We start from the raw sequence: 27,984 nt of genomic DNA on the forward strand, positions 1-27,984 counted from the left end.
CGATTGTTGTTTGGACCCTACCCAAGGTAATCCTTCTTGGATATCGATTTGGAAAATTCCTCTTCGATCCTTCAGATTCTTATAGTAATCAGCTTGGAAGTCGTTTTGGATAAAAGTTTTACTGCCGCCATGGCGCCTAAGCGCAAAAGAAAGGGGCAATCTCTGGATCCCTATTCTGATGAAATTAGTTTGAGCAATCAATTTGATTTGTTCACGGATGATGAGAATGATCCATCATCCAGGAAAAATTCTAGTAAACTTTCCCGGCTTAATGCCAAGAAGGAAAAGATTCCCCCTATTATGATAACCACTTCCGATTTCCACGCTCTTCGCACGGAACTTTTGAACTTCGTGAAATTTAAGTTTTCACTGCAAATTGGCCGTCAGGGTGAATGTCGTGTATTGGCTGAAAATATGTTCTCAAGTATCTTACTGACAAGCAGCATACATTTTTTTACTTACAACATCAAAACTGAACGTGTGTTCAAGGTTGTTATGAAAGGACTGCCCAGTGGTGAATTCATGGATCAGATCAAAGATGAATTGGAAAAACTACTTGGAGTTGTGCTACTCCAAGTAATCAAAATAAAAATGAAATCCCGTTCTGGGGAGTCACTAAACAACCTTAAGGCCTTGGAAAAAGCTAGCCTTAGGCAGACATGGGAATTGTCGAGGGGGACGACACATCTAAATCTCAATTCTAGGTGCTCAACAAATCTCACACTAGCTAATCAATCTTCGAAAAATCTTCTTTAATTTCTCGTATCTACTTGCATCGTGCATCATCTTTTTGCAAGGAATCTTCAGAATCGTCATATATCTTCTTTCTATCTACTCAGCGTACACGCAGCTAACCACAGCAAAAAACAATTTTACCTTCATCGTAGATAGAGTCGCCCCCCTCGGGAATTGTCGGGTTTGTCATTGACGCACAACAAGATGCATTACAAAATTGTCATCCTGGAAAATATTCGTCAAAAAACAATTTCTTATCGCACGACAAGACCACCACGACAAAATCAAGAATCCATCCAGTCGCGACTATCTATTCTAGTCGTATGTCACTCATACTGCTCCCTGTGCCAAAGTACTATAGGTCACACTCTCGGCTCTGAGCTCAACACAACTTTATACCCCACAGCAAACTTCTTCATTCATGTCCGAATGTATGGGTTCTGTCTCTTCATTCGTCAACCAACCAAATTTAAAATGTCATTTAAAAAGGAGCATCATCTTCTAATACGGAAGTCAGATTAAAAAAAAAGGCCGGAAATAATGTTCATTTTCTTCAATATTAGTATTTCCGGAATCGGTATTTCAAGATGGCGGCTTGCGATTTCAGAAAAAGTGGGAAATACTGCCAAATACCCTTCAATATGGATATTTTCGGAATCGGGATGACGTCTACAGACCGTAAATTGATGTTCAGCGCCATCTTGATATCAAAGATGTCGGCTGCCAGATTCAGAAAAAAACCGGAAATATTTTAAAATACCCTTCATTTTTTTTCGGATCCGGGATGACGTCTAAAGACCGCAAATCGATGTGAAATCCAAGATGGCGGCATCCGGTTACAGAAACAGCGGAAAATACTGTTAAATACCCTTCAATATGGGTATTTTTTGAAATCAAGGTGACGTCGAGAGGCCGAAATCAAAAATGGCGACTTACGATTTCAGAAAAAGTGGGGAAAACTGTCAAATACCCTTCAATATGTATATTTTAAGAATAGGATGAAGCAAAGATGGCGATTCCTGGTTTCAGAAAAAGTGGGAAATACTGTCAAATACCTTTCAAAAGGGATATTTTTGAAATCGGGATGTCGTCTAGATACCAAAAATCGATGTCCAGCGCCATCTTGATATACAAAATGGCGGCTTCCGATTTTAGAAAAATTGCAAATTACTGTCAAATAATCTTAAATATAGGTATTTTCAGAAACAGGGTGACGTGACAGGTGACAGACTGGATATCAATGTCCGACGTCATTTTGAAATCCAAGATGGTGGCTTCCAATTTCAGAAAAAAAAAATAGGAAACACTGTCAAATACCCTTCAATATAGATATTTTCGAAGTCGAGGTGACGTCTTGAAACCGTAAATCGATGTCCAACGCCATCGTGAAATCCAAGATGATGGTTTTCAGTTCCAGAAAAAGGGAGAAATACTGTCAAATACCCTTCAATGTGAGTATTTTTGGAAATGGAATGTCGTCTAGAGACCGGATATCGAAATCATCCCGGTTCTGATTATACCCATATTGTAGAGTACATGATATTTTTTTTTTGAAACCGAGAGCCACCAAGTTGGATTCGATTTTCGGTATGGAAATATCCATATTCTAGGGTAGATGACAGTTTTTCTAAATTCAATGGCAGGCATCGGGATATAAAAAATGGCATCAGATATTGATTTTCAGCATCTACACGTCTACCCCGTTCCAAAAATACTCATATTGTAGGGTATTTTACAGTTTTCAGAATTTGAGAGCCGCTATATTGTATAATAAAATGGCATCGGACATTGATATTCGGCATCTACATGTCTTCTCCGGAAAAAAATCCATATTATAGGGTATTTTACAGTTTTCTGAAGTCAATGACCGCCATCTTGGATTCAAAAATGGCGTCAGACCTCGATTTTCGGGATGTACGCGTCGTACTTGTTCCGAAAATACCCATATTTGATATAGTTGAAGATGCTAATTTCAAATAACAGACTGTAGTGGTAATTTTTATACGATAGATGGAGTAGATGAAAGCATAGAGTTGATAGTTCCGTTAGAGTACGGCAGTGTGAAGATTGTATATAGATATTAGACAAGCGAGCTAGGACAACTTTTAAGGAAGGTACAAATCACCTCACCAAGGTACAAATCAACTCACCATCCCTCTCCAAAGGGGGTGTTTGGTAAAGAGAGATGAAAAAACCGATTTGTACCTTCCTTAAAAGTTGTCCTAGTTCGTGAACGTGATAAATCAAGTAGCCATTTCGATTACTTCAACTTCCATTTTTACATGATGGTAGTGAAATTGACAAACATACCATGTAATGTTCACTGGAGCTGATGATGAAAGTGCTTACGTGAAATGGGTTTACGTGATTTACATGTATGAAAAAGTTATTCAATATGGCGTCGACTTCATTAGAGGAAGAGTTGCTCTCAGTTTTGGATTTCCTAACACTAACACTGCATAAACTAGAAGGTGTTTTTATACTATTTTACATCATACGAAGACCGCGCAAATAATTGCATTTATTTAGATTTCAGAGGCTGGAATCAATATCATAACTCTGAATAAGACAGCGCAAACAGATATTGCATCAGAATGGTCCTGATCAAAAATTTGAGGCAACGAAATGTTCATTGTTAATTTTTGAATAGCAATAGAGAAATGCTCGACGTTTAATTTAAAAAATCTAAAAATGTTTAAATATTATTTTCTTGGTATTTTTAGATCCTGTAAACGTTGCTTCAAGATCACGTAAACATTCCGTGAAAATCAATTTCAATATTAGTAAAAATCACGGAACGTAAACGTAATATAAACAATAAATGTCAGTAAATATCATTTAAAAACCACGTAAATATTGCGTGAAAATCTATTCCAAGTTAAATGGAAATCACGTAAAATTTACCTTACTGTTCACGTTGACCACTAAATGGGAATATTTTTGGCTACATGACATTAACGTAAATGTTACGTGAAAAGTAGTATGGACGAAAGTTACCTATGTTTTCACGTAGATCGGACGTGCATATTTTTTGGAGTGTAGTTCATCTCTAAATCGAGTTAACAGTGAAATCCCATCAAAACAACACAATTCCAGTTATTTCAATTTCGTTATGTCTCGTATACAAAGCGACATGCATTTAGGGTAAACGCTCCTATAGTAGCGGTACGTTAGAAGCGTTAGGTTCCTATAGTTGTGTATTGAGTCTCCATACACAACTATAGGAATCTAACGCTTCTAACGTACCGCTACTATAGGAGCTTTTACCCTACTAGAAAACGACCAGCGGCAGAATGGACAGACTTTTTTCGTCAATAACCATGTCAGCAGTTTCCGTCAATCTTGTCGTCCGACGTATACGTGAAACAACTAAGTCGTTCTGGAAAACGTCACGCAACAGATTTTTCGAGACCAAATGAGAGAAAGACAAGAATTAAAAAAAAATTAATCGAGAGACAGCCCAGTAGATCAGTCTTTCAAGCATACGTTTGTTGCATCGAGCTTGTCAGATGAACGTTGACTTTTTTTGTCGTCTTTGTTACATAGTTTATCGTCATGAGGTTGACAATTCCCAAGCCTAGTGTTGCTTCCGTTTAGCGCTTATTTTCTTGAAAGTTTCAATTAAGACTAGTGGTGCAAATCGCCATGTATTGTGGACAATTTGTGCGGGGGGGACGACTCTATCTACGATGCAGGAAAGATTGTGGTTTGCTGTGGCTAGCTGCGCGTACGCTGAGTAGATAGAAAGAGGCCTGATGACGATTCTGAAGCTTTCCTGCAAAAAGATGATGCGCGATGTAAGTCGATGCGAGAAATGAAAGAAGCTTTTTAGAAGATTGATTCGCTAGTGTCAGATTTTTCGAGCATGTAGCATTGAGATTTAGATGTGTCGCCCCCCTCGAATTTGTGGCATGTTTCAAGCATGATTTAATTTTATTTCCTGGCGATAGAAGGTGTGGCAACCACTTACAAATTTTCACAAATTTTCCACCTGCCACCGCTTTTGGGAGCACTATTTAACGAGTTTTCTCATGGTAGTGATATCGACATGTTTAGAGGGATTAGGCAGACCATCAGAACTGAATTTAATTCTTCTTGAAGGAAATCAAGTCACTTGTGGTCTGGAGTATAGAAGTACAGCTATAATGTGACCAGAAAATCTATAAATATCTAAACGCATAATTTTATATTATTTGCACCTGTGTCGTGCACATGCCACTGGATGAACAGTTTGGATTTCGCCATTCAACTACTCAGCAACTCTTAAGAGTTACCAATTTAATTCGTTCAAACAAATCTGAAGGCTGTTCAACTGGAGTTGCTCTTTCAGACATAGAAAAAGCTTTTGACAGTGTTTGGCTGAAGGTTTGATTGCTAAATTGAAAAAAAGTTTAATTTTATGAAATTATCGAAAATTCCAAATCTGAACGACTACTTGTTAGATCAGAAGTTCCTCAGGGTAGCATTCTTGGGCCTATATTGTATGACATTTTCAATTCGGACCTCCCTGATTTGCCTCAGGGTTGTCAGAAATCTTGATTCGCGATGACACAAGCATTTCTGCTAAAGGAAGAAGTTTTCGTGTTATTTGCAGCAGAGTAAAAATGGAAGATTTCTCCCAACGCTTCCAAAACTCAACTTTTAATATTTCCACATAAGCCTAGAGCTTCCTTTTTGAAACCTAGTAGTAGTCACTTATTCACTATGAAAGGCGTTCCAATTTCCTGGTCAAACTAAGTGAAATATCTTGGATTAGTACTTGACCAAAAATTAACTTTTAAAGATCACATTGAGGGCATTCAAGCCAAATGTTGCCCATACCCGCATGTCAGTCCCATTTGAAAAATCGCCATGTTGAGAACAAGATTACAGCACCACTGCTGAAATTAGTTGCATTACAACATAACAATATCTTGTGTAACTAAAATATAAATAAAACTTTTGTTTATCACGAAAAAAATGAGCCGAAATCATATGGGACCAGTCCCATATGACGAGCGCAAAGGTACTCGCATACCAGTCCCATTGCGCACTATCGCTTGAGTTGTTTACCTTGGACGTAAGAAGTGCATTTCGAAATTAACATTGGATTAGTATTTTTCGCGTTGCATGTAACTTAACTTTGATAAAAATGTCAGCTCTTGAAGCAGTTAAAATATACTGTGGTGAGAGTTCAGAAGACGAATTCTACGGATTTGACTCGAACAACAAATCGGAGCAGTACCCGCAAGTTTCCCGCACAGCTACTTTGTTTTTAACTCATCCAAATATTGAAGATGGGCAAGCTGTTGGTCAGATTGATGACGATAAAGCTATCGATGATAACAACAACTCTACAAAGGATTCTGTGACCATTGAAAGCATCGATTCGGAAGGAAAATATTTTGTCGAACAGCGCAGAAAAAATTGTAAACGAACGAAAAAAGAACAACGTAAAGCTGATCGCAAGAATGCTGTAAAAGCTCATATATTATTGTACAATCTGACAATTTCACACTATCGTCGTAAACATGCACCAAACAGGCTTCATCTACCAACGGATATAACGGAGAAACAAATGTACCAAGGGTACCAAGAAGCGCACCCTGAAATGGAAGTGAGCTACACATTCTTTTGCAGAGTCGTGAAAGAGCTTAACATTTCTATTGTTAAACTCGGGCACGAGGAATGTGAAGCATGCTAGGCAACATTAGAATTTGTTGGGACACAAAACTGAAGATGGAAGACATGGCTGCTCTGATTGTGCGAAGCATGAAGAATCGCGTGATCAGTATCGCGCAGATGGCGACGAAGTTGAACCAGACGAATTAGTGCTAGCTGTGGACCTTCAGAAGGTAACATTTTCCAATAACAGACCCCAACTTGAAGGTTTCAAGACAGATCGAAGATGAACTGGCAAAATTACTTGGAGTTGTGCCACTCCAAGTAATCAAAATGAAAATGAAATCCCGTCGTGGAGATTCGCGCAACGGGATTTCTAATGATTTTTATTTAGTTCACTTCAAGTCTAGTGAACTAAACAACCTTAAGGCCTTAGAAAAAGCTAGCCTTATGCTCCATGTCCGAGTGAAGTGGGAATACTTCAAGAAGACTGGAGGAAATTTCCAAAACCTCACCCAGTGCCGTAAGTGCCAGGGATGGGGTCACGGAACTAAAAATTGCTACATGCCAACTAAATGCATAATTTGTGGTGATTCCTCTCACGCAAAGGACGACTGTCCTGTGAAGGAAGATCCTAAGAAATTTAAATGTTCAAATTGTGGTGAAAACCACAAATCCAATTTTTGGGAATGTAAGACTCGCAAAGCGATCCTACAATCTCGTTCTCGAACGGCGCCGGTGGTGTAGTGGTAAGCGTGATTACCTCTCACCCCAGCAGGCCTGGGTTCAATACCACTCGGCGCCGCCGGGATGTTCTGAGGCATAACATCTCTGATCACGCCTTCCTTCGGATGGGAAGTAAAGCCGTTGGTCCCCGGTTCATGAGTTGATGGGTCGATAGGTAGGGTCCAGGTGTCGGAGCTGCCTTCCTGGCACGTCGGTAGCATTGGTGTTCAGCACGGAAAACAAGATCGACGGAAAAAAATAAACCAAAGGAAAAAAAATCTCGTTCTAAGCGACAGGTAGGAAACGCTCCACGTTTCCGACCAGGTACAAATTCCTCTGCTGTTAACAACGGTCAGCGACGAACAAATTCTACATTCGTACCTGTAGATACAAATATCACCCCTGCTTCAAATTGTTCATCTGTACCTAATCCCCTCGCTGCTAACAATGTTCAGCGAGTTAATGGAGCTACCTATGCTGCTATTGCACCGGGTAGAAATCAAAAAACTAACCAACGTAATACTAACGGAAATTTTGACAATTTTGACTTAGGAAGCATTACTGCCCCTAAAATGGAATTTTTACAGAAATCATTAATAGACATGATTTCTGATATGCTTAAATTTAACTCAATGTTTGATGCTATTCAAACTGGGGTAAAATTTGCAAATAATATTGTCATGACTTTAAAATTCAGTAATGGATTTTAAAGCATTAAACATTTTAAATTGGAATGCTCGATCTCTTAAAGATAATGAAGACGAGCTATTTAACTTTTTGAGAGTTCATAACGTGCATATTGCCGTTTTAACTGAAACGTTCCTTAAACCTGACCATAAGGTTAAGAAGGACGCTAATTATTTGATTTATAGAAATGGTCGTCTTTATGGACCCTGTGGTGGCGTTGCCATCATTGTTTATAAACGAATCAAACATAAAATTCTTTCTTCATTTGAAACCAAAGTTTTTGAAAGTTTGGGTGTTTCTGTTAAAACAAAATTTGGACAACTTACGTTTATAGCTGCCTATTTGCCATTCCAATGCGTAGGCCAGCAAAAGAATTTTCTCACGGTTGACCTTCAGAAACATACCCGTCATAGGTCTAAATTCTTTATTATTGGTGATTTTAATGCAAAACACCGCTCATGGAATAATGCTCAAAGCAATTCCAATAATAATATTCTGTTTGATGATTGTTCTGCAGGTTATTACACTATTCAATATTCAAACAGCCCAACATGCTTTTCTTCTGCAAGAAATCCCTCCACTATTGATTTGGTCTTAACTGATTCATGTCAACTTTGTAGCCAATCGGTTACCCATGCTGACTTCGTTTCTGATCACCTTCCAGTAACTTTTGAAATATCCCAAGAAATAATTTGTAATCCCAACAGCTCTACTTTCAATTACCATAGAGCTGATTGGAAAAAATATCGAACATTTATGGAATATAACTTCGATCCAAACATTCCTTTGCAAACAAAAGATGAAATTAATTATGCTCTTGAATCTCTGACTACTTCTATAGTTGAAGCAAGAACTGCCTCAGTACCAAAATGCGAGATTAAATTCGATTCAATTATAATAGACGATGATCATCAGCTCTTGATCCGTCTTAAAAATGTCCGTAGGAGACAAAATCAAAGAACACGCGATCCTGCCACGAAAGTTATCTGGCGGGATTTGCAAAAACAAATTAAAAAGCGATTCTCTGCCCTGAGGAACAAAACTTTTGAAAATAATATTTCTAAATTAGACCCGAGTTCCAAACCCTTTTGGAAACTCACAAAAATTTTGAAAAAACCTCAATAGCCAATTCCAGCGGTTAAAGAAGGTGGTAAAATTTTGATCACAAATTTGGAAAAAGCTCAGAAACTTGCTAAGCAATTTGAGAGTTCCCATAATTTCAGTTTGGGTCTTACTAGTCCTATTGAGAATCAGGGGGGGATTTTCTGAATATTTTCTCCCGGGAAAATATTTTTGATGATTCCTGGGGGACTGATTTGGACGAAGTAAGGTCTATAACTAAAAAGTTTCAAAATATGAAAGCTCCAGGTGATGATGAAGTTTTCTATATCCTCATCAAAAAACTCCCAGAAAGTACCTTGTCTTTCTCTTGGTAAAATTATTTAACCGATGTTTCCATTGTTGTTCCAATTTTGAAGCCGGATAAAAATCCAGCTGAAGCTTATAGCTACTGTCCAATAAGTTTGCTTTCTTCAATAAGTAAACTTTTTGAAAAGATAATTTTAAATGATGCTTCACATCAATACGAACTCAATTTTTGCAGATGAGCAGTTTGGATTTCGCCATGGGCATTCAACTACTCATCAACTCTTAAGAGTTACCAATTTAATCCGTTCAAACAAATCTGAAGGCCACTCAACTGGAGTTGCTCTTCTTGACATAGAAAAAGCATTCGACAGTGTCCCTGATTTGCCTCAGGGTTGCCACAAATCTTTGTTCGCTGATGACACAGGCATTTCCGCTAAAGGAAGAAGTCTTCGTGTTATTTGCAGCAGACTGCAGAAAAGTTTAGATATTGGAAGATTTCTCCCAACGCTTCCAAAACTCAACTTATAATATTTCCCCATAAGCCTAGCGCTTCGTTTTTGAAACCTAGTAGTAGTCACATAGTCACTATGAACGGAGTTCCAATTTCCTGGTCAAACCAAGTGAAATATCTTGGATTAATACTTGACCAAAAATTAACTTTTAAAGATCACATTGAGGGCATTCAAGCCAAATGTAACAAATATATAAAATGTTTGTATCCTCTTATAAACAGGAAATCCAAACTTTGCCTGACGAATAAACTTCTAATATTTAAACAAGTTTTTAGACCGGCCATGCTTTACGCTGTGCCAATATGGTCTAGTTGTTGCACTACCAGGAAAAAAGCACTTCAAAGGATTCAGAAAAAAGTTCTGAAGATGATTTTGAAGTTGCCTCCCTGGTACAGTACTACCGAAGTACATAGAATTTCGAATGTTGAGACTTTAGAACAAATGTCCAACAAAATAATTAATAATTTCGAAAAAATTCGATGAGATTTTGATGAAAATCTCTATCATCGTTTTCTCATCCAATGATAGTGACAGAAGTATCTCTGTAAATATCGCGTGAGAGCTTTCATTGAAAATTACATTTGCCAGCCCTGACCAGAAGTTGTTCAGGGAACGTTTACCCGTTAAGGCAAATTAAGCATCGTTAAGTGAAATTTGATCAAATACATGCACATTATACTAACTCGGAATATTTTTTTTGTAGTTCATTAACAATAAAAAAAAATATTAAAATCACGATAAGAGACTGTGCAATCCTTTGCAAATGAAATTTTACTTCAATCTATTTTTATGTGACAAATGGGACTGTTATGCGGGATGCGGGTACTTTCAATATAGGACTGACCTAGTTTGGTATTTTTTTTATGTTTTGCCCATATAAAGATGTAATTTTCAATGTGATTTCTTAAAGTTCAATGAAAATAAACACCATTCTCAAGGTTAACTAAAAAATGATTAAAATTCATATGGGACAGACAACTTTTAGACCGGCCATGCTTTACGCTGTGCCAATATGGTCTAGTTGTTGCACTACCAGGAAAAAAAAAAGAATTTCGGATGTTGAGACTTTAGAACTAATGTTCAACAAAATAATTGATAATTTCAGGCAAAATTGGCCTCAATTGCAACGATTAATTCCCTTTATACTTAGATAAGATTAAGTTTTAGTTTTTAGTTTTAAGATGTAAATTGTTATACTGACCTGCAGGTAAAAAAAAAATTGTTTGAAATACTGAATTGCCAAGGCAGAAACAATGTTAAAACACTTAGATATATATCATAACAATTAAGGCTGGTAAGTTACTGTAGTAACTGGAGCACCTTGGTTAAAATTAAATGTTATTTATTTTGAATTTGGAACAAATAAAGAGTTAAAAAAGGGCAGTTGCGGAAGAAGATTGACCTTCAGTGCGAACTTGAGGAGGAGTGAAGGAGAAAGCTGAGGCAACTCGACTGAATAGTCCAATCACAGTAGTCTAGATAATAAATGTATATTAATAAATCCAGTTTACATTAGTCACTACGGTTGTCTTTATTTATCCTTCCAAGACACCCTAGTGACCACACGTAATATTCATTTAATACATAACTTTCATGTGTATTTATGAGTGGATTCTGTTTACGTGTGAGCACAAAATTATTACGTTGAATTACACATGGATATTCGCCAATGAATGTGCATTTGTATCAACGAAAGGTACATATTTGTCAGGGTTACTTCCACTTTCTTCGCTATAAAAAATGTTTTTCGAAATTTATGGAATCATTGGATACTATAATGGTATGTTGTACTTGTCAGATACAAGACGAGGTTGGAAAGTATGTATTCGACACATAAAACCTGTCAATTTCGCCTTCAGTGTGTCACAATCAGCGAATTTATGACTCGTAAACGTTCACTCAGAGTGAGCGCTCGCGAATCGTAAAATCGCTGATTGTGAAACACTAAAAGAAATAATGACAGGTTTTATGTGTCAAACACCTTGTTTACAAACTTTTCTTGTAACTTACTAGTGAAGTAATGAAATTGGGTTGTTAGCGGAATGCTAAATAAAACAGCAAAAAAGGTTATCTTCCATTAAGTGGAATTAAATGGAAGATAACCTTTTTTGCTGTTTTAACTTACTAGTACTAAATACCATTTTCGATTCTAATGATTTCTCAATTTCGAAAAAAACATTTTTTTAAAGCAAGCGAGTGGAAGCAACCCTACAATACATTTTTCCACCGACAACTTCATCAACAACTAATGTATCTAAGAATAAAATAAAACTGTACAGAAAAGTAACGACAACAGCATGCTTTAAAATTAACAAACAAATTTTCCAATTGAAGTTTTTTTTTTGACAACCAATGGATCAATTTCTTCGAGCAATTCTTTCCTAGCTAATTAGCCCTTTTTTTAAGCTGATTTGACCAAATGAACAACCTTATCGCTCGTAGTAACTGATCCAATGTTTGTGCGGCTTACTACCTACAATAAATCTAGAATCAAATATCACACACTAAAATGAACAAACAAAACCGGTCATCAACCGAAGCGGAGCCAATGAAAACCCAAGTGTTTAAATTTTTCCGAAATACTTTAAAGTTTCCAAACTTGCTATTTATTACCAATATATTGTTATTTTGTTATGTTCGTGTCACGTAGGTAAATCGCTCATGAATGTGGTTGTTGCTGTTACTGTTGTTTTGGCCGCTAATTGGATTAGCTTTTCAGCTGCTTTTTTCTCTTTTTCTTTTTCCAACAGTATCGTTTGATTCTTGACCGGGATAGAATCGCTTCAAAAGCTGATTTGGTTTTGGATTTTTGGTTGTGTGACTGTTTAGCTCTCCATTAGACCTACTGCTACTTAATAGTAATTGTTTTTGTTTGTTTGTTTGTTTGGCTTTGACTCGGGTTTAAAAGGGAATAGAAAGAGATTGATTGATGATTGATGATATAATTGTTCGTTAATGTTATTTCTGTTTGTTTTTTTTTTTTTTCATTTATACGCTCTTTCTTTAGCCTTTTTCTGCAGCACTGTACCACCACTCTAATCGATTGTTCTATTCTGCGCTTACTAATCGGTACTCTGGTTACTTTGAGCTATGCAATAAAAACTTATTGGCTGTAATAGTTCTCTTTTCCTCTGTCAATATATTTGAATCTTTTGATTTCAGTAAACAACATTACTATAATAAACTATATCGTTAAGTATCTTGCTTTTTTCAAATGGATAATTTTAATTGTTATTACTTATCGATATCACTCGATTAAATCATCTCAAAAGACAAAAATTCGTTATAAAACATTTTATATCGTTCTTGTATTTGCTTGCTTTATCATTAATATAAACTTTCTTAATTCGAGAATAGATAATATAGTGCTCTATTATTATTTTGTTTTAGATAGAATTGCTGTCAATAAATTCGAACTTATTAAATTGTAGGAAAACATTCTGGGTTGACCAAAACAGGTTGCGTCAGGTAAAAGGTACACACTGGAAGAAGTAGTTAGACCACCACACAATTTCCATGCAAACAGAATTATTCATAACGGTTAGGTTAGCTTCGTTTTTGTTTGGCTCGAGATATTTTGACACACGGTTATCACTTGTGTTGTTGTATTTTTGAAGCAGCAAATTATTTCCTTTTTTTCACTTATCATTTTACTAGATATAACCTTCTTGGAACAATCATTTAACAAACATTTTCGGTAAGTTTTAACTCTTTTCGTTACACACAAGCTGTTCCTTATTCAAACGATTTAGTCATTTAAACCTTTTACGAATGAGTACTTTTGTTTCACTTAACAACCACCACAACAATAGACATTTTGGGACGCTTTCGTTTTCTCTGCTTTGTCGGCCTTCATCGTTTGCCTGCTTCCCATTTTTTTTTTGTTAAATACTCATTTCGATACCCTTCTCGATCGTTCCCATTTTGTTTTAATGTGTGAGTCCTTCCTATGTATGATATCTAAAATTCTGATCCTAAATGCATTTCTTAGATTTTCTTTTAAATATGGTTTGAGTGAGAGTATAACAATTGTTTAGCATGCTTTGTCGGAATACTTTACCTACGACTATTTCCTAGAATACCCGCGCTCTCGCGGAAGGTGTAGAGATGTAGATAATGCACAGCTTACTTGGATAGCAAAAAAAAAAAAAAAGATAACGTAATAAACTTGCTACGCAAGTGTCAAAATCAACAGTTCACCGGGCTACTACGATCGCTCGAGAGCGATTCAAACGAACGACTTATTTGAAAACAACTCCAATCACATTCAACTGACTTTGAGTAAAACTCAATAGCTAATAACATACTAAACTTACTCTAGGCGGTGGTATTTGTGAGCTCTTTGTTTGATACCGTAGAAGCTCAAATTGCCAATTGCCATTTGGGATTTATTGGAATTTGATCCGTCAAAGGAATAAAAAAACAAACGATTCATGGATCAATTTGGCACCAATTTTCCGTACAAAAGTCATAAACAACCCAAAAAAGGCGCGAAAATGAGATACGTGGTACTTCATTTAGATCACTAATCCTACTTGTATTTTAATGATTTATTCGTTATTATAAATGCATCTTACTTGAGACTATTTATTTTTTATGTATATTTGTTAAACTTTGATTAGACTGAAATAACAGCTAGAGTATATATTTTTTTCATATCATCCATCGATAACTGCCTTCATCCAACCGCATATATTTAAAATCTTCAACCCATTATCTAACGACATATAGCTTTTAATGTTTACTGTTTAAAATTGTCACATTTCAAACGACCCTCTCTACGAGATGACGACACTCGATGACAGTTAGTATAAAATCTCACTAATAGATGTCGCTCCGTTCCCCCCCATTAGGCTCTTCCTTCCCATTCCCTCATATTGTTGACCCCCGGAGCGACGTCTGATTCGTTCGTTTCAGCGTTTTCCTCGTATCGTTCATATTTGGCATCACTCAGTCTTCGCTTGCACCCGTTTTAGATGGCATTATCTTCCACCTCGTTCTCTTCGTCTTCGTCGTCGAGCTCTTCGGCAAACATCGGAGGTGGAAGTGCCTTCAGATCGAACCCTAGCCCTTCGGCACCCTTCTCCGAGTCCTGAAAGCTGCTTGGAACGACGCCACCATGTTCCATTTCAACGTACCGTCGCCGGTCGTGTTCCATACGTCGAGCGTACGAACCTGCCGACGACGATTCGTTTTCATAGTCGGACAAAAAGTCCGGATACGGTATCTCGACGTTCTTGTGATAGCGGGAACCTCCAATCAGGATATGCTGATATCCCGCCGCGAAGCTGTCTTCACTCGAGTAGCACACATCGTCGGACAGACCGGCCTTGGTTTCCGAACAGCTACCGCTTTCCGGTGTATACTGGACTCCGGTGTACTCCGTGTCCGCTTCATCTCGCTTGACCTGTCGCTTTCGTTGCCTCAGAGGTTTCACCGGCGGCGAAGGAGTGTCCGATTTGTACAGATGTGGATTTGTAATATGACCCAACCGATCGTACCGTGGAAAACCCATCTCGTCGACATTCTCGGTCATATCCAAACCCTCGAACTTATTCGAGTACGACGCACTCGGATAGACTCCAGCTCCGTTCTTGAAATCTCGCTCGCTCTCCACTCGGTAAGTCTCGTCCTCGTAATCTTCGGGTAACTGCTCGAGCGCCTCCTCTAAGTCTGGGTAACGATGATACTGCTGTTCGATAACATCGGAACTGCCCGATTCCATTTCAGGGAAGTACCCCTCGGAACACTCGGAACTCTCCTGGTGCTCTAAGGGTCGATTATCTAACCGGCTTTTCTTCAACGGAACCGTTCGTTTCTTCCGATATCCCCGGGATCGGAGCTTGGGATCCTGTTGTCGCAAATCCAGCGAACTATCCGTATCGTTACCGCTGGGAGGGCTCTTAGGAGCCATATTACGGGGAAGCGAAGTCCTACGAGGAGGCTTCTGTACCGGCGGTTGTGTCATTGGCTGTATCGGTGGTGATTCCGAGCTTAAGCTGCTAGAATAGTACGGTGAACAGCGAATTAACTTCTCTGGTCGAGGGAACATGGGCGAAGAGTTATCTGTAGCTTCACTGCTGTGTGTTGTCGTAGTCGACGAACTGCCCATGTTTTCTTCGACAATCTTGTTCAGGTCGGATGAGACCAAATGTTCGTGGAACGATTGACTGTGACGCATTTTTGAGGATTTGTATTCGCGGATTTGAGACTTCGACAGGGTCTTGTCATCGTAGCTGTGATGCTTGGCAAGTGGCTTTTCGACCATCGGGACCGAAGTCCCAGTGGGTAGGGAATCTCCACGGGGTGGTTTCTGTGGAGGAGTGACAAATTCTTGGCTCTGGTATCGTTCGGTATGCTTCTCTTGTTGACTGTAGAGCTTTTCGCTGAAGGGTTCGGATTCGGAGAAATCTTGGCTAACGTAGCGCTGAGACATCATTTCCAAGGTTCTTCGTTTACTATTAGCTATGGATGGTTCAGGTGCGGGATCGGTAGCTGGTGCACCCTCGCCAGGTCTCATCGATTGGGGCAGCGGTTGTTGCTGAATTGGTACCGGTTGAGGAGTTGCTCGTTTGGGAGACTTTTCAATCATATCTACTATCTTGGGTGGGATTTTCAAAGGCCGTTCGATCGTTTTCGGAATTAAATCCGGTGGAGGCGGTTTTGGATCAAAACGTGTAACGGTCACCTCTACATGAGGTATCGGTTTCGGTTTCGGCTTAGCATGAACTGCCGGCAAGTTCTTGTTATCCTCCAAACCGGGCTTTTTCACTATTTTCGGTGGCTTCAGTGGAACATACTCAAACGTAGTCCTGGTCATCGGTCTATCACCTCTAGATTCCAAATGCTTCAAGGCGTCTGCCTGGGCAATCAACGTATTGCTGCTACTAGTCGACCATTCCGTAATGGTCTGTGCCATCTCGGTTAACGTAAGCGTAGTGTCATCGCTCTTCGTTCCCGACGAAAACTTGTCCGTATCCGTAGAATTACTGAACGGTTCGTACTTTGGCCCGTCGGAGATATTCTCCAACGAGAACCGCTTATTGTTGCTACTCGACAGACTGGCACTCTTCTCATCCAAGCTCTCCGTAGACTTGTGAATCGAACTTACGCTACTCTTGGTGTGATTGGATTTTTCGCTTTTGGCATTCCCGGAATGGTTTGACACCGCCGACAGACTGTCCGATCCGGATAGATTCGCGTACTGCCTTACCGTGTTGGTACCAGTTGACCACTCAGAGATGCTAAGACCAATTGAAGTATCCTCCGAGTGAGAACTGTGGGTGCAGCGTTTTTGCTGCAAGCCCATCTTGACCGTTCCGTCGAGATCGGTTCCGAAGGAACTGGTTTCCTCTTCGGAATGACTGCTATGGCTACACTTCTTGCAGGATTCGTTGCTTAGTCGTCGTGGTTCCAGGTTCCGACGGACCGTTTCCTCCATGTAAGTTCCGCATGAAGTCGACAGTAGATCGTCGATCGAAGTGTCCGAGTTGTTGGAACTTCGCGAGAACTTCTGCTGAACCGTGAAGTCCGATGAAGGCTTACTGTCATCGGGAGATATTTCGATCTTGACTGTTCCCGGACCGAAGACTTCATCGTTGAAGAAGAAATCATCGTCGGTGATTGGACTTAGGTTTTGTGGTGATTTCGTTGGTTGCGATATAATGACTTTGTCAGGACTGGTCTCCTTGGCCATCCCTTGATTCGAGAAAGATTTCTGACTCGAACAGGCATCGAACGTTGTGCGTAGACAACTGGCCGGCCCTAGGGCGCTACTCAGGCAAGTGTTGGTTTCGTAACCTTCGTATGGCGAAGGTTCGCTCGTTGCAGACATCAGGTAGGCCGTATTTTCGGACGGAACCACCATCGATAGCGAAGGAGATCCCGTTACACTGTTTTTGGCTTTTGACATATTTGCGAGGCTGTAGTCCCGCTTAGGAGGTTCAGGAGCCTCGTCAGGAACTTCTGCATAGTCCGGGTCAGAGTCATCGTCTCCGGTTGGTTCGGTATACGATTCGACCATCACTTGGGTAGGGTGCTGTGCTTCACAAACACGGAACGTTTGGACATTCTCAACAATTGGAGTATCTAGCATACTCGACGGTGGAGTAGGCCAGTTCTCCGATTCCTGAGATTGACCAGTCGCAGCTGAACCTGCCCATTGGTGTCTCGGGTACGGTTTATCCGGATAAGGTGGAATAAAGCAGGTATCATATTTCTCGATCGGAGTATTGTCGTAAGGTATCTCCGGCAAAGGCCAATCTTCCGAATCCTGACTTCCACCGATAGACAACAACTGCAAGTTGGGCTTCTCTTCCTCCTTAGTAGTACTATCCGACACATTCGATACCGTGAAGCGACCACTTTTTACAACGTTATTCTGGTAAATCTCTGACAGACGTTCCGCTGCAGCAGAATCGCATGGTATGTCCGGCATTTCAGCAGATGTTCGACGATCGGCATCCGAAATGTACGCAGGGTTGGAGTTGGAATGCAAATCCGAGCTAAGACTCGCCTGATGTTCGCTGGAAATAGCCGATTCGTCATGGACGCTCAAGTCCTCAAGGCTGGATTTCTCCGCTTCGTTGTCTTCTGCGCTAGATTTTTCCGAATTTGTACTTCTTTCGGAGATTCTTGACAAAGTTCGACCAATAGTGAATCCAGTTCCATAACCCAGAATATCCACCGGGTTCATTGTGATACCCAGCGTGGAAGTCATCTCCGGGTAACCGAAAGTGGCAGGAAAGTCATTTAGTTCGTCTTGAAAGTCCGAATCACTTTCCTTCTGCTCATCAGGTGAGGATTCTTTCTCGTCGGGAGGTGCAACTCGCTGTATTTCGATGGTTTCCGTGGCGATTTCGTAGCTCTCGTAGCTTTCCTGATCCGGTGGAAGCCAATTCTCTTCGACGCTGGAACTTCCGGAACTCTCAATGGGGAACGGTTTCCACGTTGACATGGCTTCCTTTTGCCCTAGATCACCTTTCCGTTGAGCTGCTCCCAGCGAACCTGAACTACTCTCGGTTTCAAATGATCCCAATGACCCTTTCGACTCCAGACTAGATTTGGACTCCAGCGAACTTCTGTCTCCGTTGGCGCTAAGAAGCTTCAGCGTACCAGTTTTCAGCTCAGCCGTCGTCTGCTGTTGTTGTTTTTCGTTCGGTTGAGCCGTTCGGCAGACCTTTTTATGGATCAGAGTCGATCGAACCGGTTTGACAACCTTCGGCTTTTGGGTAGCACCGTTATCGGAGCTGGACTCGCTTTCTTCTCTTTGAAGAATTCTTGCAATGCGATCTTCTACGGTATCGACGTCCAATTCCGATCCGGACCCGAGATCTACGGGGCATTGCTTTTCCAGCGTTGGCGAGAACTTCTTCGTAGGAGTCTTAACGTCCTCTGTCTCTTCCATCTTCAGCATGGCTTCCCTCAATTCGTGACATTTAATGTGGTCCATCGAATCCATATCCTGCGATATTCCCAAAGGTCTTGCAATCGAACAACTCAAGCTGGATTCCTCATCTAGAGATCCTTTTCCACGGGGAGTACTAGAATCCTGTCGGACGGGACTGTTTTCATTCTCACGGCTTGATCCCGTATCTGAACTACGAGACCGCTCTATGGAAAGTCGCAGGAAATCTCCTCTACGCTCAGATGCCTGTTTGCCTTCCGTTTCATCTTGAATGACCTTCGGTTCTTCGCGAGTCGGGGATTTATCCTTCTTCTTTTTCTTTTCGGGAATTTGAGGCAATGGTCGGTCGAATGGTTTATCAGAAGTACTCTTCTTCGTCTGTATGATGGTAACATCTGATGTAGATACTTCCGATTCCGGCATGGTGATATCCTTGATATCGTCAAACGTCGCCTGACTCTCCATTTTTCGTCCTCCTTCTGTTTCTTCCATTTCCGGTTGGCTAATTCCATCAGTTCCCGTGTATTCTTCGCTACCGATGGTGACCCAAGAAGTTGTTTCATCACTTCGGCTTCTCTCCAGGTTGAGTTTTCCCATGATCTCCTTCTTATTTGGGCGCTGTTCCTGTTTCTGCTCTTGTTCGACTTCTAGTTCTTCCTCGATCGATGGTTCTTCATACTCAATCGTTGGTACACGACAAGGCAAATAGGAATCCTTCAGATCTCCTTTCATTTCACTTACCTCAGTCAATGACTCTTCACTTCCCGCCTTGGACGGTTTCTGATCTTCGTTATCCGTCAGAGTGCTAGTCGAGTCGAATGTCCTTTCCTCCGACCGTCTTTTCATGAGGTCTAGCGTTCTTCGTTCGGTAATGATGTCTTGCATGTCGATTTCTCCGGTAAATTCATCTGGCTGTGATTGAGAACGACGTTCTATTGCTGGAGCCTTATCCTTTCCATTGCTCAAGTTGTTATCCAGGCTCTTTCCTTTATCGAATCGTGAACGATCGTCCGCGGATTTGCTATCGCTATCCGTAGATTTCCTTCCCCGCGTATATTCCGAGTCAGATTCAATCTTCGAACGATGCACATCCACCTTAACCACTTCTTGATTCCTCGAATGGGGTTGACCTTCCGAATCGGGTGAAGTAGTTTCCGCATAGTTGTCGATATAGTTCTGATCGAGACTCCGCGTTTTGTACTCAATATCCAAATACTGCGATTCCGATTTCTTCTCCAAGCTCTTGGACTTACCTTCAATCTTCTTGTGAACCACCGAGCCTTCGATTATCTGCTTCAGCTCTTGACTCTTGGACAACTTTGCCGGTGATTTCAATACGATGCTGCTGCTGTCATCAGCAGCCGAACGATCCGAATGGTCATCGAACGATTTGCCACGGTCATCAAAACTACGACTGGCCTTATCCAGTTTTTCTACGCTTTTTTGATCCTCAAAGCTGCGACTTATTTTCGCCAGAGAACAATCCAGCTTCCGAGGAGCCTTGGCAATGAACACCAGGTCCTCCGGTTTCGATTTCACTTCCGCATCGATGATGATTTTATCGCCTTCGGTTTTGACCGATATTTTGTCCTCCGGTGCTGGGAATTGAGGCAACTGATCCTTTACCGGACTCAACAGATTGATCGTCTGTTTCATTGCCGACTCATACAACTTCTGCTGTCGTTCCTTGCGCCTAGCTCGTTCCAACTCACTTTCCACGACTGACTTCTTCTCTTTGCTTCCCAGTCGCTTCAACTCCATCTTCTCCAGCGACTTTGATTTCTCCTTACTGCTTGATCTCTTACCTAATGTCTCTTGGCTTTTGGTTCGTAAAATATCGTTCGAGGAAATATTTTTGATTTCATCCGAAGCGCGCCGCTTCGGCTGTGGAATCTTCTCCGATCCTTTGGGACTGGTTGATTTGCACTTCTGCTTGACTGCCGATTGCCCTCCGGTAGGAGTCTGCGTGCCACTATCGGTTTTCTGGCGACCTTTACCTGTACTTTCGACACTACTTGCACGACTGATCGCTGGTGACGTCTTTAGCGAACTGTTTCCCGAACTAAATGGTTCGAACTTGTACCTGGGGATCTCCAGGATCAGTTGATCTCCACTCTTGAGTTTGGTTTTCGTTTTACGTTTCTCCTTGATCTTCACTCCTTGAAGTTCGATCTTTTCGATGTACTTTAATCTATCCAACAGCTCCAACTCGTCGGCATCGATCTGGACCATCTTAACCTCTTCGTCGACGGTGGATGTCTGCCGAGACGCTTTATTATCGGTAACTACGATTGCGTCGGCACACGAGTGCACAGATTCATCTAGTTCTTCCTCAATGGTTTGCTCCTTCTTCTGCAGGGGTTTCACCTCCAGGATTTCCGCTTCCTCTTCGTAACCCACGGTATCGTCTTTCGATGAGAATGCATTCATCGGTGGAAGTTTATGTAGCGAGATTACTGGAGTGTCCAAACTCTTGGCACGACGACCCGAGGTCGGTGAATCTTGAGTAGCTTTCTGTCGTTGAAGCGATGCAAAGGCTGATCCCTCACTAAGATTCAAGCGAGCATGGGCAAACAAGATCGGTGCGTGGCCTTTAGATCGCATAATAATCGATGAATCGATCATCTCTTCGATCAGTTTTGTACGGGAAGGGGACAGCTTGGACTCAGTTTTCGGTGCCAATGCTTGCAAATCTTCTTTAAACTTTCTACCCAAGTCTTTCTTCAAGGTTTTCATGAACCCCAAGTTGTCTTCACGGGCCGTTTCGTACATATCATCGTCAGTGCGGTGGACTTCGTTGGTTTCGATTATAGGTGATGGGATCTTCTCCGTCATGTGGTACGCTTTGGTCGTTGTCTCTTCCTTTTTAGCTTCATCTTCGGAGCTGGGAATCGAGAACGATCGCTCGGAGATTCTCCTAAGTTCCGAACTGGTCATATGGTGAGTGTTCAGATTCGTTCCCGTATTGTAGCGACTTTCGAGCTCTGCCAATTTCCGGCACTGTGGTGGCGATCCTTCGATCTCCGTGGAGCTCATCGTTTGTCCACGAGCCCAGGCATTAGAAGCCATTTTACTGGATTCGTGCTTCAGGATCGGTTCGATCTCTTTCCTCGATTGTGGTGGTGAAAATTCCAGTCGGGTTGGCATGGCTTCCGCCGATCCAAAAACGTCGTCCGAATCCAGACTTTCATCGTCTGACGAGAATGATGTAATTCGAGTTTTGGCGTTCTTCTTACCCTTACCTGGTTTATTCTTCACCGGAGCCATTCGAGGTTTTGCAACGCGTTTCGGTACCGTCAACTCGATATGCTTCTTCTCGATCAGATAGGGCAGCTCAACAGGTTTGGGTTCAAGTTTCTTATGTTGATTGCTGTCCGTTCGGGAGCTCGTGGCCGAGTCACTCTCAATTTGACTGAGTTTGTTGCTGAGTTGCTCCAGCAAGAGGGGATCCATCTTCTTGGTAATATCGCGCTTCGGGCTGGTCAGTTGAATGGTCTGCGCGGACTTGTCTACCTCGAGCGTGACGGGGTCTACCTTTGAGAGGTCGATGTTCTGTGTGAACAAGAAGCCTTGCCCACTTTCGCCGGGCTCAATTTCGTAGTCATCCTGGACCCGTAAAGTGTTTTCTTTCTGTGTAGAAACATCTCGAACTTCGATCTTTGGGGATTTGGGAGACTTGGGAGATTTAGGACTCTTGGGAGACTTGGGACTCTTCGGTTTCGGATATCGATGCTGCTTCTCTTGCGACGGAGAGGGAGCAGTTCCGTTCATAATGTGACGTTTGTGAAGCACGTAAGGAATGTCATCTTTGAGCACCTTGTGAACTCGTCGATCGTACTCTTTGAAAAAGCTCTTGGGAACTTCGAACCCGTTCAGAGGTAGCTCGACGGTCGGAATGTTTATATCGTAGGTTTGAGGAATTTCAAAGTGACTACCGTGGGTCTTGCAAAGGGGAGGAGCGCTGGGAATTTGTTTGTAGAGGTACTCTTCCTCGCTGGAGTCAGCCGGAGTTAGGTCAATCGACTTTTGATGCATCAGAGTGTGGCGACGCGAATTTGGTCCGAGCCGAGGGCGATTTGCCAACGAGTTGGGGTCAGATTTAGTCCTCTCGACCGTGGCGTGGGTATAGGTGAGGACTCCCGGAATAGGAGCATCTAGGATCAGTTTGGGGTTGTATTCTTCGAAATGGGTCTTCGCCATCAGTTCTTCCTTGCGAGTCTGCTTCGGAAGGGCATGCGGTGATTCGATCTTTTGTTTATCAAACTCCGACAACAGTTCCGGAGTTAATGGGTAGTCGGGACTGGTTTTCGCCTTGGCTTCCACCAAGATTGCCGTAGTCGGTGTTTCGTCGTTCATGCTGCTGGTCAAGGATTCGATTTTCTCCTTGTCGAAACTGAAAATGTTCTCACTGTCGGACTTTTTGCGGAAGGCTCGCGTACGGTCGACCCGCTGGGTATCACTGCTGCTATTGCTGATGGTGGTCGGTATTCCTTCGATCTCTTCCGGCCAGATGTGTGTCGCCTTCGGAGGTTGCTTCTCAATTGGTTTTGGTATCGCTTGAAGCAGTACCGGGTCGGGCGATTTGTAGGCGGAGTAGCTGCGCGCGTTACGATCCAGCTCGACGTTCTGCAGCGAGATGGAGGTCACGTGCGAGGTTGCCTTGGTCGGAGGCTTCGTCTGAGCACTGGGGAACGTCGACGAGTAGATTTGATTATCGTAGAAACCGGCAGGGACGTCCTTGACGGGAATTCCAATTTCGCCGGGAATGTGTTCGTGGGAATGGATCTTGGGTCGCGAGTAGATTTCGTCCGACTCCAGATCTTCCAGTTCGATCGGTTGCTCATTGGCATCGTAGTAGTCACTCTTGGAATCTTGGCTGGAGTTCCGCGAGCTGCTGTCGAAGCGCTTACTTAGGTATTTAGCTTTTTTGCTGGTCGTTGTAGGCATTTCGTAGTTTTTAGTCAGCAATATATCCATTCCGAAGGAGTCACGAGAATCTTGACTGGATGTACGAGAGTTGAACCCGGATCCGGATTTACTCTTCAGAGTTTCTCGGGACTTTTTATTGCTATCGGTATGGTAGACGCTGTCTTTGGATTTCTTGCTGGAATCACTACTTTTGGATAGTTTGGATTCGTAGCAATCGCTGCGCGATTCCGGACTGGAAGTCCTGGATCCCATTGTTTTCTTGATTTGCTTGTAGAAGTTTCCATCCGATTTGACGCTTAACTTTTCTCTCGGAAGGTCCCTCGGATCTTCCATCAGAAAGATGTCGTCCAAGTCGTCAATATCTGCAGTGCTCTTGGATTTGCTCTCCAAGCTGGTGCGATACTTGGCGTACCGAGAGACATGATGAGAATGGTGCTCTGAGTAGCTCTCGTCATCCGTTGGAATGTAGTTTCCGGAGTCCAGCGAGCATGATCGCGTATGGGCCTCTGATTGAGCTTTCACCTTGCTGTAGATATCGTCTTCAGATTTCTCCAACAGTTCGTAGCTATCGTGCGAGATGTCATCCTGGGAGCCGTACTCAAAGTTCGAATAGTACTGCCCTAGAAGACGTTTGTAGCTGTTGTGATCGATCGTATTGTAGGTCGTTCCGGGGTAACTGGAGGAGTAAACCTTCCCTTCGTTGGCCAGGAACTCCTGGCTGACATCCGTGGAGTGATTTTTCTGAACGTACATCGAGTGTCGCGAGTCGTCGTACCGCGTTACGGGACTGTCGATCCGTTCGGACGTGAGGAACTCTCGCTCCAGTAGCGTAAAGTCTGGCTCGGCGCCGTCGTAGTTGTAATCGTACAGCTCCTTGCACGAGGTACTTCGCCGCCAGACGTCCTTCCCAACGACACCGTTCGGATAGCCACCGCCAATGTAGTCGTCGTCGTATTCGTCTTGGTCGTCGTAACCGACTTTGTACTGAACGGTAGAGTAGATGTTGGCGTTTGATAGCTCGTACTCTAGCCGTTCGGAGGAAGTCTTCTTACTATTCATTCCGTCGTCGGCCTTTTGCAGGAGAGAGGAGTAATGGAGATAGTCACTGGTGACTTTGGCGGAACTGGGAAGGTTGCTGAGCGAGTGGTGACCGATGAAGTTATGATCGGTTCCGCCACCGCTGTAGGACGAATCCAGGGAATCGATTTTGGCGAGTTCGGAGCTTCGGGGTAGTGATTGGGAGGTTCGTGGGTGAATCGGGGGTGGATGGGATGAGGAGTAGCGTTCGTCGTCGTCGGTAAGTCCGTTCTTGTGCGTTATAGTCGTGGCTAGCGAGTGCGAATTCGGCGAGTGGGAGTAGTGCGGTTGGCTGTGACTGAAGTAGTCCGATGTGTCGGAGTATCGGTTACCGCCATAATAGTCGTCAAAATGGGTTGAAGATCTGGGATACAGTTCGCCGTTGGCCATGTTCAGATGGCCGGAGCTAGAGGCGTTTACATTGGTGCTTATATTGGTATGGCTATTGTAGTTTCTAATGCTATCGTCTATAAACTCGTCGCTGAAGTGTTTACCGGTTAGATGCGTAGTGGTAGTTTGCATTGGTTGTGATTGTTGCTGCTGCTGCTGCTGAAGTTGTTGCTGTTGTTTATTGGTTTTGCTCTTTCGGTTAACCGTGGCATAGAGATCGTCACTGACGACGGTATTGCTTTTAACATTGCTGATCGAAACGTTGGATGGGGCCGGAATGCTGCCTCCACCCGTCATGGCTTTGATTTGGGTTGCCGTAGCGTAGCGGATGTCGATTTCGTCTTCGTCTTCATCGTCATCTGCGTACGATTGACGGATGGCATTCTCATCGATGACCTCATCCATGATTTCGTCTTCGTCTTCTGGAGCACTAACGTTCCCGCCGTTCACGATAGCACAGCTACTGATAGTAATCTGCGCAGACCGTTGCTTGCGCTGGTAGAGATCGTTAATGTCCGAATAGATAATGTTATCGGCAATATCGTCCGACAGGTCGGTTCCGGTACTGATCGACTTAGACATCGAATAGGTACTCGTATTGTTATAATGGACTAGTGTGGCATTGCGGGATTGAGAGCTGCTGGCTCCCGGCTGAGGCTGGATTGCCGAAGAGCGTCGCGTGCGAATGTCCGCCGGCGACAAAACACTCTCCCGGCTGGTGGAGGAGACCGTTGTCTCCCCCATAGAACTGCTGCGATCCCCCGGTTGGCCCAGTGGCCCTACTGAGGCCCGACGCTGCTGCGGCTGCGTGGTATATTTGTGGCTGCGATGAATGTAACTGGGGGACATAGTGGCATAGCTGTGGTGGCTCAGACCTACCGGGCAGTCCCATCGACCCGTCCGAGAAATACGGTACACGCGAAGAAGGGGAGAATATACAACAATACAGGATACGGGTACGATCACTATCGGGTGGCACTTAGCTTTGAAACTTAAAAACCATAACTTACACTGCGATCCAACTCATAAATGTGTAGGTGTGTGTGTGTGTGTGTGTGACTGATGATGACTCAGTAGACTGATTATATCTTCATGATGTTTGAACATGGAAACAAGATTTTCGTAAGCCTTCTTTACAGGGGAGAATTTCGATACACCTTGCAATTTGAACCTCTGAGAAAGCATAAAGTAGGAGATTCTCTACTTTTGTGTTCTGTAGACCATGATTTAGACTTGTAGAATGCTATAAAACCGCGATAAAACCTGCAATGTTACTTGGGATGTGACTGTAGGTGGGAATCTTTACCCCTCTTGAAAATTTTTAATGATTCTCTCGTGAATTGTTCGCAGTAGACGTACATACTTTCTAGCTCCGAAAGATTCCAGTGGATGTTTGGAAGAGGAATAAGTGAGGAAGATAAGTCTTTGTAAGCATTTTTTTTAATAGAAGGATCGCTTTAGAGAGACGTTCAAAGTACACTGACAACGAATCTTACTCAGATCACGTTTACTCATTATAATGGAGAATTCTCAGAAAGCGTTGGTTACTCATGCGCTGAGTAGCCTACGGTTTATGAAATTTCTTCATACGAATGAGTAAAAGTGACTACCAAACTGAGTAGAAGTGACTCACTCTCTGAGTAAGTTTCGTTTTCAGTGTAGAGCAGTTCCACGCCAACTGACGAATCGATTTTATTTTTCCCTCTCTGAAGTTAATGAAACTTCGTCCAATTGTTCACTAGGGGCAATGAACCAAGCTTGTGCCGGCCATTTGATACACGCCTAATTTTTCAAAAGGGTGTATTAGATATGTTTGTATAAATTATAGCACGAAAACGGCTCATCCAAAATAAGAAATAATTTTTGAATCGACCTTCTCCGATTTGTATGAAACTTTGCATAATTGTTTGTTATGGCCAATGATTAACAGTTTTGCTAAAATTTTGCCATTTTGGATTTTGTAAAATTTACAAAATGGCGATCTTGATTGTTTTAAAAAAAATTGTTGCGATATTTATTTTAAGTAAAAATTGTCGAATTTTAGAGGAAATGTGAATAATTGCCCTTAACAGACAATTATGCAAAGATTCATGCAAATCGGATAAGGTCGAGTTTTTCCGATTCGAAATTTGGCGTGGAACTGCTCTACTAGCAAGCAGGGCCCCTCAAAGTCACTTTCAATCGAAAATCATCAACTGACGATGAAGCTGTAAACCATCACTTTCAATTAAAAGTCATTATGTCTTCTCTTCGAGCAGATCCCTGTCAACATCAACAGAACCACTTTCGATCAGTTTCCATGCTGTTTGTTTTGGCTTGACTCGTGTTCATTTCTTCTTTCATTGTCAAATGAACTTACTTTTGTATTGAAGCGAAGCTGTTCGTTCCAAATTCGCGCAGTTTTTATGACTTTTATTGATTGTTCACTCGTATGCGTATGCGCATAGATCTGTGCACGTGGATGTCAAATATATCATTGTCGGGTGGTTTGTTTACCCATCATATATGGGTGTTTTTTTAATCGGGCTGACGTCTAGAGATCGAAAATTGATT

General features: G+C 42.1%; 1 protein-coding gene across 3 annotated transcripts in view; it reads right to left on the reverse strand.

Moving 5' to 3' along the window:
- The window catches only part of Cdep (Chondrocyte-derived ezrin-like domain containing protein), a 221,103-nt gene that overhangs the window by 2,868 nt on the left and 190,251 nt on the right, over positions 1-27,984 (reverse strand). Inside the window, exon 10 of one of the 3 annotated variants that reach the window (XM_065235510.1) lies at positions 12,575-26,306. The exons of the other annotated variants lie outside the window; for them this stretch is intronic. Coding sequence (XP_065091582.1) covers positions 14,602-26,306 — 11,705 coding nt within the window. The 3' untranslated portion in view covers positions 12,575-14,601. Of the gene's footprint in view, positions 1-12,574; positions 26,307-27,984 lie in introns of those variants that run through there. 3 annotated transcript variants of the gene reach the window in all.

This window comes from Ochlerotatus camptorhynchus, unplaced genomic scaffold, assembly GCF_037179485.1.
Source record: "Ochlerotatus camptorhynchus isolate MF236.1 unplaced genomic scaffold, CSIRO-AGI_Acam_v1.1 ptg000493l, whole genome shotgun sequence".
Lineage (NCBI taxonomy): Eukaryota > Metazoa > Arthropoda > Insecta > Diptera > Culicidae > Ochlerotatus > Ochlerotatus camptorhynchus.